A 14,248-nucleotide genomic window follows, 5' to 3' on the forward strand; every position below is an offset into this window, starting at 1 on the left:
AATTAAATTTTCGTTTTCTAATAATGAAATATAAATACTTGATATAAATGACATAATTTCAGATATGTGCATGCACTGTTCTTGAATCAGTGAGCTCACGTTTACCTCTTGCGTGTCTGTATAAAGAACAGTGACATAAAGAGGAGTTTCACTTGAAGTTCGATCGGAGCACATGACGCGGAAGTAGCTGCACATAAACATCAAGATGTCAGGCTTCAGCAGAAGATCATAGTCATTCATCAAACCATGCAAACATACACTCTGCTGGTCACTATCTCCTGTATTTTTGGGTGCTCTGCTCAGTTTTATGTTATAGATGATCGGATTGGATTAGGGAGGGAGTTTGATGGAATTGGTGGATTAAGCGGAGGAGGAGTAAGTGAAGTTTTGTTCACTTTTTAAAGTGTTTTTACATATATGTGTGTGTGGTGTCGGGGGTTGCGGTTGACAAACTGTCAAACTGACAAACTTTTGTTCTCAGGCCACTTCGAGACTTCTTGTCAACTATGAAGAACCGTATCGGAGTCAGATATTGGATTTCTTATTCAAGGTATTGGGTCACGTGAGCCACAGATGTGTAACATTAAAAGAAGACTTTTTTTTTTTTTTTTAGAATAATCGAATGTGTTGTTATTATGTTTTTGGTTTGGTTTTATTCAGCCCAACTTTGGAGCTTCACTGCACATCTTAAAGGTAGAAATAGGAGGCGACGGTCAAACTACAGGTAATACAGTGAATCTGTTGTATGTCTGACTTGTCCTGATCTATTAATTTATATAATGCATTAAATCAAAGATTTGAAACACTTTTTCTAAAATAAATATGTTTTTGATTTCTGATTTAAAATTAATTTAGGTGGAGCATAAAGGATAAAGTAAAATATATCAGTGTGTGTGTATATATATATAGGCTATCACTATCATAATGGGAACAAAGGCTATTTAAAACAATAGAAAAGAATGAAATTCCTGACAAGAAACCCATAATTAGTAGTTTGGCATAATATTCGCTGTTAATGGACACATGAGTCGAGTCATATGATGCGAGTCATGTGATACCAACATGACAAATACAAAAAAAAAAACATAAAACAATGATAAAGAGGAGTTCATTCCTGAAATTCTCTTACATTTGACCTGTTCATGACAAATCAAGGTTCATTCAGGTTGTAAAATGCCCCCCCCCCCCCAAAAAAAACAAAACAAAACAAAAAAAACATTAGATCTGTAAATGTAAAAATTGTGCAATATATACACTTTTATCAAAAATAACAATTAAGATGTGTATATTATTTAAGAAACAAAGCATCTATTTACATTAAGTGCAAATAGCCCGCTTTGTTGGCAAAGGCTTTTTTGCATGAACTCCACTATTGTCTTCTAGTTTGAGCCAAACAAAATGACAAAAGAAATGCATCCGGTAAAGGAGCAGTGAGAAATGCATCCGGTAAAGGAGCAGTGAGAAATGCATCCGGTAAAGGAGCAGTGAGAAATGCATCCGGTAAAGGAGCAGTGAAAAATGAATTTGGTAAAGTAGCAGTGGGAAATGAATCCAGTAAAGTAGCAGTGGTTGGATAGGAAGGACAGTAGAGTTCAATGGAGCATTTGATGCAACCGACCTGAGTTTGAAACCCCCTTTTTCAGACCCTATTCTTCTCCGTAAACAAAAAAAAAAACCAACGTTTTGACTTTATTGTTGCAGTGAATTATGCATATAGTGTAAGTACTAGTAATACTAATAAACTACATGTACTGTAGTCTGGTTTAGAGTTAGTTGGGTGCAATTGCATGTGTAACAAGGACACTGTAAAAAGAAAAAAAGTGTTACCTAAAGCTGATGGTAACACTTTTTAAAAAAAAATGTCGTTGTTACACGTGTTGCTTGTGCATGCATTATGAGGTATTGCATGCAACTAACCCAAAACCAAACTACAGTAAGTAGTAGTGCATGTAGTAAATTTATATTACTAAGTACACTACTTATATGTATAATTACACTGTAACAAGGACAACTTAAAGTCAAACCGGCACTTTTAGAATATTTAGAATACTTTTTTGTTACCATGCTGTTGATGCTGTGGCTCCCTTCCTGGGGCTTCAAGGACATCTTTATTGATCATTATTGGCAGGTGCAGGTGCTGGTGTAAAAGAGAAAGGGACAAGTTAGTTCACAATAAGAAAGCATCCATTTATGATTTTAATATAATCATATTAGGTATCCTGAATATGTTGTTGTTATTACATACTGGTTTATAATGTACTACAGTACACTGAGGTACAAATAGTATAAATAGCAAAATTATAATTAGCATCTAACTACAAATATTTACACTCAGTGCAAAGAAAATACGGTTACACTTTATTTGAAGGTGTGTTTACTCTAATAGTACTGAGTAATATTAACTACATGTACTTATTATAGGGTTAGGGTTTGGTTTAGGGTTTGATACTTGTAATCATGCATAATTTACTGTTATTACTATAGTAAGTTACATGTAACTACGTCACCTTAAAATAGTGTTCACGAAAATAGTGTTTTACACATGTTTTAATTAAGAAAATTGTAACTTTTTATTGATCCAATGATAGTAATGCAAATGTAGTGTGCGGTTATTATTACAACTATAAACACATAATTATAAATATATTTGAGACTAAAACAAACAGTTGTACAATTACCAGTCTCAGCAATTTAGGTTTCCAGAAACACTATTTAGAAACTTCAAGTTTGGATTACTGACTTTTATCTTCCCATTTGATTGACAGATGGCACAGAACCCTCTCACATGCACAGTAAGGATGAAGGGAATTTTTATCGGGGATATGAGTGGTGGCTTATGAAAGAAGCTAAGAAGAGAAATCCAAACATCAAGCTGATAGGTAATCTATTTGTTCCATACTGAATTTGCCATTTACACTCACCTAAAGGATTATTAGGAACACCTGTTCAATTTTTCATTAATGCAATTATCTAATCAACCAATCACATGGCAGTTGGTTTAATGCATTTAGGGGTGTGGTCCTGGTCAAGACAATTTTGTATTAAGTTTGGCCTTATAAACTCCAAACTGAATGTCAGAATGGGAAAGAAAGGTGATTTAAGCAATTTTGAGCGTGGCATGGTTGTTGGTGCCAGACGGGCCGGTCTGAGTATTTCACAATCTGCTCAGTTACTGGGATTTTCACGCACAACCATTTCTAGGGTTTACAAAGAATGGTGTGAAAAGGGAAAAACATCCAGTATGCGGCAGTCCTGTGGGCGAAAATACCTTGTTGATGCTAGAGGTCAGAGGACAATGGGCGGACTGATTCAAGCTGATAGAAGAGCAACTTTGACTGAAATAACCACTCGTTACAACCGAGGTATGCAGCAAAGCATTTGTGAAGCCATAACACACACAACCTTGAGGCGGATGGACTACAACAGCAGAAGACCCCATCGGGTACCACTCATCTCCACTACAAATAGGAAAAAGAGGCTACAATTTGCAAGAGCTCACCAAAATTGGACAGTTGAAGACTGGAAAAATGTTGCCTGGTCTGATGAGTCTCGATTTCTGTTGATTCAGATGGTAGAGTCAGAATTTGGCATAAACAGAATGATGACATGGATCCATCATGCCTTGTTACCACTGTGCAGGCTGCTGGTGGTGGTGTAATGGTGTGGGGGATGTTTTCTTGGCACACTTTAGGCCCCTTAGTGCCAATTGGGCATTGTTTAAATGTCACGGCCTACCTGAGCATTGTTTCTGACCATGTCCATCCCTTTATAGCCACCATGTCCCCATCCTCTGATGGCTACTTCCAGCAGGATAATGCACCATGTCACAAAGCTCGAATCATTTCAAATTGGTTTCTTGAACATGACAATGAGTTCACTGTACTAAAATGGCCCCCACAGTCACCAGATCTCAACCCAATAGAGCATCTTTGGGATGTGGTGGAACGGGAGCTTCGTGCCCTGGATGTTCATCCCACAAATCTCCATCAACTGCAAGATGCTATCCTATCAATATGGGCCAACATTTCTAAAGAATGCTTTCATCACCTTGTTGAATCAACGCCACATAGAATTAAGGCAGTTCTGAAGGCGAAAGGGGGTCAAACACAACATTAGCATGGTGTTCCTAATAATCCTTTAGGTGAGTGTATAGTGTATATTATAAGGATAGAAATAATATAGAGAAGACCACAGATATTTGACGATTCAATGCTTTGATTTTGAAGGTCTTCCATGGGCATTTCCAGGATGGGTTGGATATGGAACCCAATGGCCTTACTTCTTTCCAAATATTACTGCCAACTATGTTATTACATGGATCATGGGAGCAAAGCAGCATCACAACCTTGACATTGATTATATTGGTGTATGTATTGCTTACAATTAGTTACTGATGTCTATTTTAAAGGGTCATTTATTTGAACTCGTTTTGATATATTTTTCAGATATGGAATGAAAGAACATTTGATCCAGCATACATTAAGGTAAGAAATAGTAATCTTAGTTGCAGCCTAACTACCAAGGCAATAAGATTATTAATATTTTAGTCAAAAACATGTCTGTTTGTCATTTCCGTAGGTTCTAAGGGGTATGTTGGACCGAGCTGGTTATACAAATATCGGCATCATTGCTGCAGATGGAGACTGGTCAATTGCAGCTGCCATGTTGAAGGATTCATATCTGAATGATGCTGTTGAGGTGATAGGGTGAGCAGTTTAAACATTTGGCCTTATAAACCCATATTATCAACCAACTAGCTGAGCATTTCATTATATAGCCAGACCTCATTTCATATATGTAAACATGAGTTCACAGTGGAAATTTACTGTGTTCACCCTCTGTGGCAGAAGTTGATTTACATGGTACCGTTTGCTAACAGTGGGAATTAGCATTGGGTTTACCCATCCACCTTCCTTTGTGTGTATGTTATCTAAAAACCTTATTACCTTTCGTTTTACTTATTTGGAAATGAAACATTTGTACCAGTCGCACTGAGACATTTCAAAATAATACACATTTCCAATAGTGGGGGATGAAGTGTGTGTGAGAGTGTCCTTCGTCTCATAGACCAGTGGTCTGGTCTATCTCTTCAACCAGTTTTTCAGTGTTGGCTAAAGTGTAGTTAGAGTTTGCGGTCTTTTACAGTGTCCACTACCCAGGCACCCACACGGTGAAGGAAGCTCTGATGACGGAGAGGAAGCTCTGGTCATCTGAAGACTACAGCACCTTTAATGACGACATCGGTGCCGGATGCTGGGCTCGCATTCTGAACCAGAACTACGTGAACGGCAGAATGACCTCGTGAGATGTTTTCAGAAACCTTTGGCTATCTCTGCGCTACGATACGCATGATGTGCTCAGAGTAAGACTGCTTTGTTTTAGGACTATATCCTGGAATTTGATTGCAAGTTACTACGAGAATCTGTCCTTTGGTGGAGATGGGCTGATGACCGCGGAGGAGCCCTGGAGTGGACATTATGTAGTGAATTCTCCCATATGGATGACTGGTAACATGTTTCCAAAGCCCCTTTCCCACATAGCACTGATTCCCCAAAAAATTGCCATAGATTTTAGAGGTGTCACGATTCGATACATATCAACTCACGATATGATTTTATTGCGATTTTCCAATACGTGTGATACAAGGTAAAAGGATTAGTTCACTTTTCAAAAAACTTTTGCTGATAATTTACTCACCCCCATGTCATCCAAGATGTCCATGTATTTCTTTCTTCAGTCGAAAAGAAAATAAAGTTTTTAATGAAAACCTTCCAGGATTTTTTTCCATATAATGGACTTCAGTGGGAACCAAACGGTTCAAGTTCCAAAAGAAAGTTTCAGTACAAACTGCAAACTTGTTTTGAGGGCTTTAAATGATTCCAGATGATAAATAATTGTCTTATCAAGCGAAACGATCGCTCATTTTTTTTTAAAAATAACAAAGTTTAAGTTTTATAAGCTCAAACGCTCGCCTTGCTCTGTTCTGTAACGCACTCCTGTTCGAACTCGTTCAACAAAATGAACAACTCTTTTTCCGAATCAATTCGTTCGTTTCTTTCGCCGAATGAACCAAATGACTCGGAAAAATATTTGTTCATTTTGATGAACGAGTTCGAACAGGAGTGCGTTACAGAACAGAGCAAGGCGAGCGTTTGAGCTTATAAAACTTAAACTTTGTTATTTATTTATAAACCGAGCGATCGTTTTGCTTGATAAGACCCTTATTCATCGTCTGGAATCGTTTAAAGCCCTTTGAACAAGTTTGCAGTTTGTACTTAAAGTTTCTTTTGGACCTTGAACCGTTTGGTTCCCACTGAAGTCCATTATATGGAGAAAAATCCTGGAAAGTTTTCATCAAAAACCTTAATTTCTTTTCGACTGAAGAAAGAAAGACGTGGATATCTTGGATGACATGGGGGTGAATAAATTATCAGCAAAAGTTTTTTCAAAATTGAACTACTCCTTTAACAACAAAAATGTACTGTTGATTAAAATGCTAAATTGTGGGTGTAAACGAAAAGGCTTGGACTTGGTGCTGGAAACCCAAAGCACCGTACGATACTGACACCAGAATAAAAATATTCATAATTCTGAAGCTGAAAATACAGAATTAGATTAAGACGAATATGCTTGCACTCTGTCACTGACTAGATATATTAAAAATAACGTAGGCCACTTTTTACTGGTAACATTTGGCATTATCAGAACCCACAAATATTCCCCCATTGCATTATTATACATTATATTCAACATTATATATAGTAGTTTAATGTAGTACTGACACTAAAACACACAAAATTTTTATTTTAGGTGAACTATACACAATAAATATTGTCACTATCAACAATACATATTGTTGCATTTTTTTGTATTGCGATATATTGTGACACTATATAGTGGTACACCCCTAATTAATTTGCTAGAGTCCCGAAACTCTAAACACGTCCCGAGATGGGAACCGTGTAACATTTCTGGGATCAGTCCCGCAACATGTCCTCTCTGAAGGTGGCATGTGTCGTCGCAACGATTTATACCTAAATGCGGCTCTTAGACTGGGGGGTTTAAATACAGATCAACGTTCACGTTGCACATTAACAAAGAAGATAATTTATGTTTGTCGTCCTGATGTCACGTGTCTTTACGGGATGTGTGAATGCACGCACAGATTCCAGAAAATCACTGGCAGCGTGATTGAACCTAAATCAAACGATTCCTGGACATATTATGAATGTATTTTTAGTGATCTGTTTAGTGAACTGTTACATAATTTGTGAACTTCAGTCTGGCCCATTTTAGCCTTGTTTTGTTTTTTCAAAATTGTTATTTATAAATCATAATATATATATATATATGTATATATATAGGGCTGTGCAAAAATGAATTGCGATTAATCGCATCCAAAATAAAAGTCTGTGTTTACATATATTTGTAAATATATCTGTGTTACAATATATTTGTGTGTGCTGTATATAATTATTTTGTACATATAAATGACCTATGCATGCATGTATATATTTAAGAATTATTAGCGCTTAAATTCTGTATATATATATATATATATATATAAATACATAATCTATATTATATAAATATAAATATTTTATATATGAATAACACGTTTTCTTAAATATATACATGCATGCATAGGTAATAGTATAGGTAATAGCATGTACTGTATATATTTAAGAATTATTTGTGCTTAAATTCTGTATATATATATATATAAATACATAATCTATATTATACAAATATAAATATTTTATATATGAATAACACGTTTTCTTAAATATATACAGGCATGTGTGTGTATTTATATATACAAAATAATTATATACAGCACACACAAATTTATTATGTAAACACAGACTTTTATTTTGGAATTATTTCGGAATGATTTATTTCGCAATTTATTTTTGCACAGCCCTAATATATATATATATATATATATATATATATATATATATATATATATATATACCCATTTTTCGTTTGTCCCATGATGCTTTGCACAATTTATGGGAGTATATATACTGATGCTGATACTCAAGCTTCAAAAAGTTTATAAAGACATTGTAAAAGTAATTCAAACTCTGAATCAAGCTGTTTTCAAGTCTTCCTTTGTTATGAACAGATTTCGTTTAGGCTTTCATTCGCATATAAACATTGTTCAACGCAAATACATATATGGTATACACATACATATGGCTAGTACATTATATATGGTAAAGGAATCCCAACCATGCATGCTTGATGTTCAAGAATAAACATTGGTTATCACGCACCAAGTAAGCCTGTGGGACTGAGAATGGCTTGTTGTAGCAGATGAAAGCAGTTTAATTGTATTTCTTTTTCCCTGTAGCGCACACAACACAATTTACACAGCCAGGCTGGTTTTATCTACAGACGGTGGGGAATCTCACCAGTGGAGGGAGTTATGTGGCTTTAACAGACCGTAAAGGGAACCTAACAATTGTTATTGAAACCATGGTGGGTGGTTAATATTATCTTAAGTCTTGTGAAGGACACAAGTTTCAGTGAATCATTTATTTTGATCTCTATGCTCAATATGTATTTCTCTTTTTCTAGACACACAATCACTCTCAGTGCATTCGTCCTCCTCTCCCGTACTTTGTTGTCTCCCCTCAGAAAGTTACATTTCAGCTCAGAGGTTCTTTTGTAAGTGCAGTTCTGTCCGTTCTTGATATTTCAATCCAGTTCTTTCTTAACCTTAAGGCTTAATTTGATGTTTTCTGCTTTCATCTTTTTTTTTTCAGGCACATCTCACTGACCTTCAACTGTGGTACTCAAAATTGGATTTTGAGACCAAAAAAGACACGCTCTTTGAGCGGAGGAGTCCCATTAAGGTATAATTCAATTAGTTCAGTCCATGTTTCATGTCTTAACACATTGCAGAATTGGTTGTAAAGGAAGCTTCCTGTTTCCACACAGGTCTATAATGGTTACTTCACCTTAAAACTGGATGTCGATGAGGTTTACACAATCACAACAGTCACCACTGGACAAAGAGGTTTCAAACCAGAGCCCCCTAAATCCCGCCCATTTCCGAAGAATTACTCTGATGATTTCACTATTGGTGAGGAATATTATTGGCAAAAGGAAACTATTGGCATTGACTCAAATTACATTTCTAACAGCATTTCTTTTCATTCCAAGATGTCCCTCCATTCTCTGAGGCTCCGTATTTTGCTGATCAAACTGGAGTGTTTGAGTACTTCAGAAACAGCTCGGATAATGGCTCGCACGCCTTTACCTTGCGACAGGTGGTCACTGAACGGCCGGTCACCTGGGCTAGAGATGCCGACCAGACCATCAGCATCATAGGGGACTACAGCTGGTATGTTTGTCCTCCGAACGGTGATATTTTGATGCGAAAACATCATACCATTTTTATTAGTACACACTAGAACATGAATATTGATTTGGATGTCAACAATGCTACTATATTTAATGACTCTTAATGGGTCCTATCATGCGCTCGGCACAATGCCGCACCAGGGGCCTCATTTATAAAACTGTGCGTAGAATCCTCACTAAAAGTGTACGTACGCCCGAAAGCCAAAAATGTCGTACTAAAAAAAATATTCAGACTTATAAAACCGTGCGTACGCCAGAACCTGCGCAGAATTCACTTTATAAATCCCAGTCAGGGGGAAAATTGTGCGCACATGCGTCTTCACCCCAAAATAACCATATATGGAGATTTCAACACCTAGTTTTACTATGCATATCCTCATCTGCATATCATTTGCATATGATTATTCATCCACATGATAACATGTTTAAAGGTACAAGACGTTAGGAAAATATGAAATACATCACATTACATTAATAAAAATCATTTAGTAGCCCATCCTTCCCTTGTTTTTTAAATAAATAAAATAAAATAGTGCAAAATGCATTTCAGAGAAAGTTTTTCTCAGTCTTTTCCACTGGCCAAATAGTATTTTAATTGATTTATATTTTAATGGAAACAGATAGACCTTGTTTTGCATGATTTGCACGAAACCATTTTCTCAGACAATCTGCTATCATGATAAGCAATTATCTATGTCGTTAACGCATTAAAACACACACAGCATGCCAGAGGAAAAGTGTTCAAAAGCATCACATCCACAATAAATATTTATATTTATTGAATATAAAAATGTTGTAACTTCTCAGTAATGATGTATAAATTCATGTAGTTTAAGTGTTTAACTCCATTAATGAGAATGGCATATTTAATCTAAATGTTTATATCAGAAGTAAAGCATAGTTTAAATCATTCATTTATGTGTTTAAACTGTTATTGTGAACATGCACTGTATTTATGATGAACTCATAATGAAGAGTTACGGTTTTACTTCATCTGCCGTTAGATTATAGGCTATGCGTCAGTTTCACTAAACGGCTCAACGCGCTCGCTCGCGCGGATATTTAAGAAGGGAAGGATATTTGCTTCAGGTGATAGGCTAGGTTTGGTGAGTGAAATTATATTTCTATTATCTTTCAGTATATGTATAATTTCCTTAAATTTTCGGTCTAAAAGTGACCAAAAAGACATTTAACTCGAGCTCACCATTGGTGTCGCCAAACTGCTCCATCTCCAAAACGTTCGTACGCGTGGGTCAGATTTTGCGTTCAGGTGCGCAAATTTTCTTGTCAAGTTTGTTTTTATAAATCACAAATTATGCTTTGGAAGTGGCGTACTCCTCTTTCAGGGCCTGTTTTGTGCGTACGCAATGGTTATAAATGAGGCCCCAGGCGCGGCCAAGAGTTTTTTGCTAGTTTCAGCCCGACCCAGTTATCATTTTCACGCCCTGCACCACATTGTTTAAATGCGCCATGGGCGTGCTGGTCTGAAAAGAAGGTGTGTCCAGGCGCATTGCTATTTTGAGGCAACTGAAATAGACTGCACCATTGACCAACTGAAACCTGAAGTCTAAAGTCAATGGCGCTATATTTACTTTTGTTATTTAAAGAGAGCGTTAGTAATGTGCGCCTATTGGCGGAGCCACAACGCACATACACTCTGCTTATTACACACCCAGGGACAAGCAGAAGCACACAGACATGCCAAATACAAATAAAAGGATTACAATGTAAAAGATTATTATTGTGTACATAAAGATATGGTGGATTCCGGGTTGCCCAGTAGATGGTCTGCTTGCTCACTTTAACCTTGCGCACTAGCAGATCTGTGCAGATCCGTTTCCTCGCTAGAGAAGCTTTCCGTTTTCCGCTTGTCGTGTAAATAGGGAATCCGCCATAGCGAGCGCAACTGGCTTTTAAAGGGAATGGGAGATGAGACTCTGATTGGTTTATTGCATGTTATGCCCAGAACACACTCATTACTCATTAAGAGAATAAAGACCTTCTAGACCATGCGTCGGGTGCACCGACCATTTTTGGTGTCGTTAAACTAGCAAAAGTGGATTCGGACACGCCCTAAGTGCAATTGCGCCATGTGCTTTGGACCATGCACTTAGATCCTTAAAATAGGGTCCAATAGGTTGCTTTTAAATTTGCGGAACTAATACATTATTGGTGTTGGACTAATACATTTATTTTAGACGTCCCAATTTATATTGGACCTTTATCCACCACACTTTGAATGATCTGTGGTGCGAAGCTCTATATTTTCTTCACTTTGCAAGATATTTTATGAGATGTTTTACTCAATACTGAAGTTCTATAAATGGCATTGATTCATTCTGCCTCAGAATTAATCATATAACCAAACTTCACTCTTGTCTAACTAGGACAGACCTCAATGTGTCCTGTGATGTCCTCATTGAGACGCCCATCAATGGAGGTGTGTTCCTGGCGGCCAGGGTTGATCAAGCTGGAGAATCCGTCAGAGAAGCAAAGGGTGTATTTTATTGGCTGTATGCAAATGGAACCTATAAAGTGACAAATGACATAGGTAACGATTTTCTTTGAGTACAGCGTGTTCATTTTTGGTTATATCATTATAAACAGGGGTTGAAACAGGGGTATGTTTTCAATTGTTTTCAATGGGAGCGCCGCGTTTTTTAAACTCCATGAGCGTGACAAGGCGCTGAGCGTTTCTTTTCACGCTGAAGTGCCGAGCGCCCAGCGTTTTTACTGGTCACTGGGAGTTGAAAAATGTTCAACTTTGGATAAAACGCAGCGCTCATCACTGTCACTTTTTACCCTGCCATCCAATCACAGTGGAGGAGGGGCGGGACTAATACCACACCGACCAACTGTCACAACATTCAAACTGCTGCGGATATTCTGTATCATAGCAACGAAACGTCTCAACGGAAAAAAAAACGCTGCGCTGCCAAAACGCTCTCAAGCGCCCAAAGCACGGCGTCTTTAGCAGAGCGTCTAGCGTTTGGTGGACACGGCTTAAGTTTTCTCTCACCATCTAATTTTTAAGTTACACCATAAAATTACAGTTAAATAAAGTAAAAGAAGCGGGTTTGTATGTCAACTTGCTGTCAGAGAGGTGTGAGAGAGAGAAAGTGCAGCTTGTATCGTGTATCTATTATGTGGAACATGAGTATTGGAACCGTTTCTGATATTTCAGTATCGTTATGTATCGAAAAATCGATATTTTTGACAACACTACATTGCACTGAGTTAAAGGGATGGTATAATGCCTTTTTCACAAGATAGCAAATAAGTCTCTGATGTCCCCAGAGTGTGTATGTGAAGTTTTATCTCAAAATACCCCACAGATATTGTTTATATAGCATGTTAAAATTGTCACTTTTTGAGCAAAAACGCATCGTTTTTGTGCCTGTCCCTTTAAATGCAAAAGGCCTGCTGCTCCCGGCACAGGGGGTGGAGCTACAACAGCTGGTGTCCTGAAAATGTCAAAAACGTTTAGCCTTTTATGTTCAAAATGGAGACAAACATGGAGAGGCTCAAGGAGAAGTGACAACATGTAGACAACATTTCTGAATGGTTAGTTGACGAATTTATGTAGCTTATGTATCGTCTAGTCATTGATTAGCATCTTCTGTCATGATAATATATAAATAGCGGGGACAGGTTTTATGTCAATTTTAGGGTTTGTGATGTCATGTAGTCCCTGCCAGCCATTTGTTGTAGTCCTTAAAAAGCAATTTCTTTAAAAGAAAATATCTCCCTTTGCTTTGCTTTTGAGCGTCGCGCTGGTGGGTGTTGATATCAAGCCCTGCTTACTAGGCTATATTCAATTCTTTTCCCCCTGATTATAATCTTAATTTTGTTTTAACTTAGTTGGGTTCATAGCTGAATTAATCATTTTGTTGTATTGTGACTGATCTTTATGTTTTTCACACTAAAGGTGGAAAGAGAGTTCTTGCTGAAGGGCTGTCAGGAACAAGGGAAGGTGTATGGTATACCTTAACCCTTAGTGTCAAGGTAACATCTACACACTTACAGTATGTGCAACCTTTTAACTATTCATTATGTCTTTGTTCTAAACCGTGCATCTTTCGGTCTGCAGGGATATTTTGCCTCAGGGATGCTGAATGGTTATCCGCTGTGGGAGAATGCTGTTGTTATCGAACCCAAGAAAGGATGGGCTGCACTAGGAACTTTCTCTTTTGAAAATGCACAGTTTGATAATTTTAAAATAAATGCATATTGATTTCCGCTTAATTTGATACCTCACATTCATGTTTACTTGATTATTACAAGTTCACGTCATGTGGGAATTAACGTAATTACGGGATTCCATCTTGAAAAACCTTCATGTCATCGTAGAACTCTCAATTACAACAAGAGCTCTGACTTGTACTCATGACCAACTGCTGCAGATTCATTTTGCTGTTGATAATGTTGGCATTTAAACACACATTTCTGAAGATTGTCTGAAGTTGTCATCTTGTAATTATGGTAATTTAATTTTCATGGCATGAACACATCATTTTGGTGCATTGACTCCTTCCTCCATGTTTCTTCATGTTTCTTAATCATCTTTTTTTTTTTTAGAGCAAAAATACCACTGTGATGAATGTCTTATTTTATTTAATTTGGTGATTTGCCTTTTTTACTGATTGGTTTATGATCAGAGATGTATAAATGAGGAATGCGAGTATGAAATATTAATCTTTAAAAAGGGACATTCTGTGCCAATTAATTGAAAGTGAATGTCTTGCACTATCAGTTTAAAGTCTGGACTTATTTGTTTTACATGGTTTTAAAAAATCTTATATTTGTATACTATACAGAATAAAAATTGTGGGAAAAAATTGTTTGAATGACTCCTTTAGTACTGTTTAGAAAG

At 36.9% G+C, this 14,248-nt stretch overlaps 1 protein-coding gene across 2 annotated transcripts; it reads left to right on the top strand.

Annotated features, from left to right (window-relative positions):
- The first annotated feature begins 144 nt into the window (after window positions 1-144).
- galca (galactosylceramidase a) lies at window positions 145-13,947 on the top strand. Of its 2 annotated transcripts, none has more exons than XM_089118458.1 (17): window positions 145-375; window positions 482-550; window positions 661-724; window positions 2,766-2,879; window positions 4,227-4,366; window positions 4,446-4,484; window positions 4,579-4,706; window positions 5,146-5,301; window positions 5,383-5,507; window positions 8,360-8,487; window positions 8,587-8,676; window positions 8,775-8,864; window positions 8,950-9,094; window positions 9,175-9,352; window positions 11,760-11,926; window positions 13,304-13,380; window positions 13,466-13,947. In XM_089118458.1, the coding sequence occupies exons 1-17, from the start codon at window positions 247-249 to the stop codon at window positions 13,607-13,609; spliced, it is 1,983 nt and encodes a 660-aa protein (XP_088974584.1). In that variant the 5' UTR covers window positions 145-246; the 3' UTR covers window positions 13,610-13,947. The 2 variants fall into 2 exon arrangements, with proteins under 2 accessions (XP_088974584.1, XP_088974583.1); XM_089118457.1 differs by having other exon boundaries at window positions 146-375; window positions 9,175-9,355; window positions 11,763-11,926.
- The last annotated feature ends 301 nt before the right edge of the window (window positions 13,948-14,248 follow it).

Source organism: Pimephales promelas, chromosome 13, assembly GCF_988280905.1.
Source record: "Pimephales promelas chromosome 13, fPimPro1.hap1.1, whole genome shotgun sequence".
In the NCBI taxonomy this organism is placed as follows: Eukaryota; Metazoa; Chordata; class Actinopteri; order Cypriniformes; family Leuciscidae; genus Pimephales; species Pimephales promelas.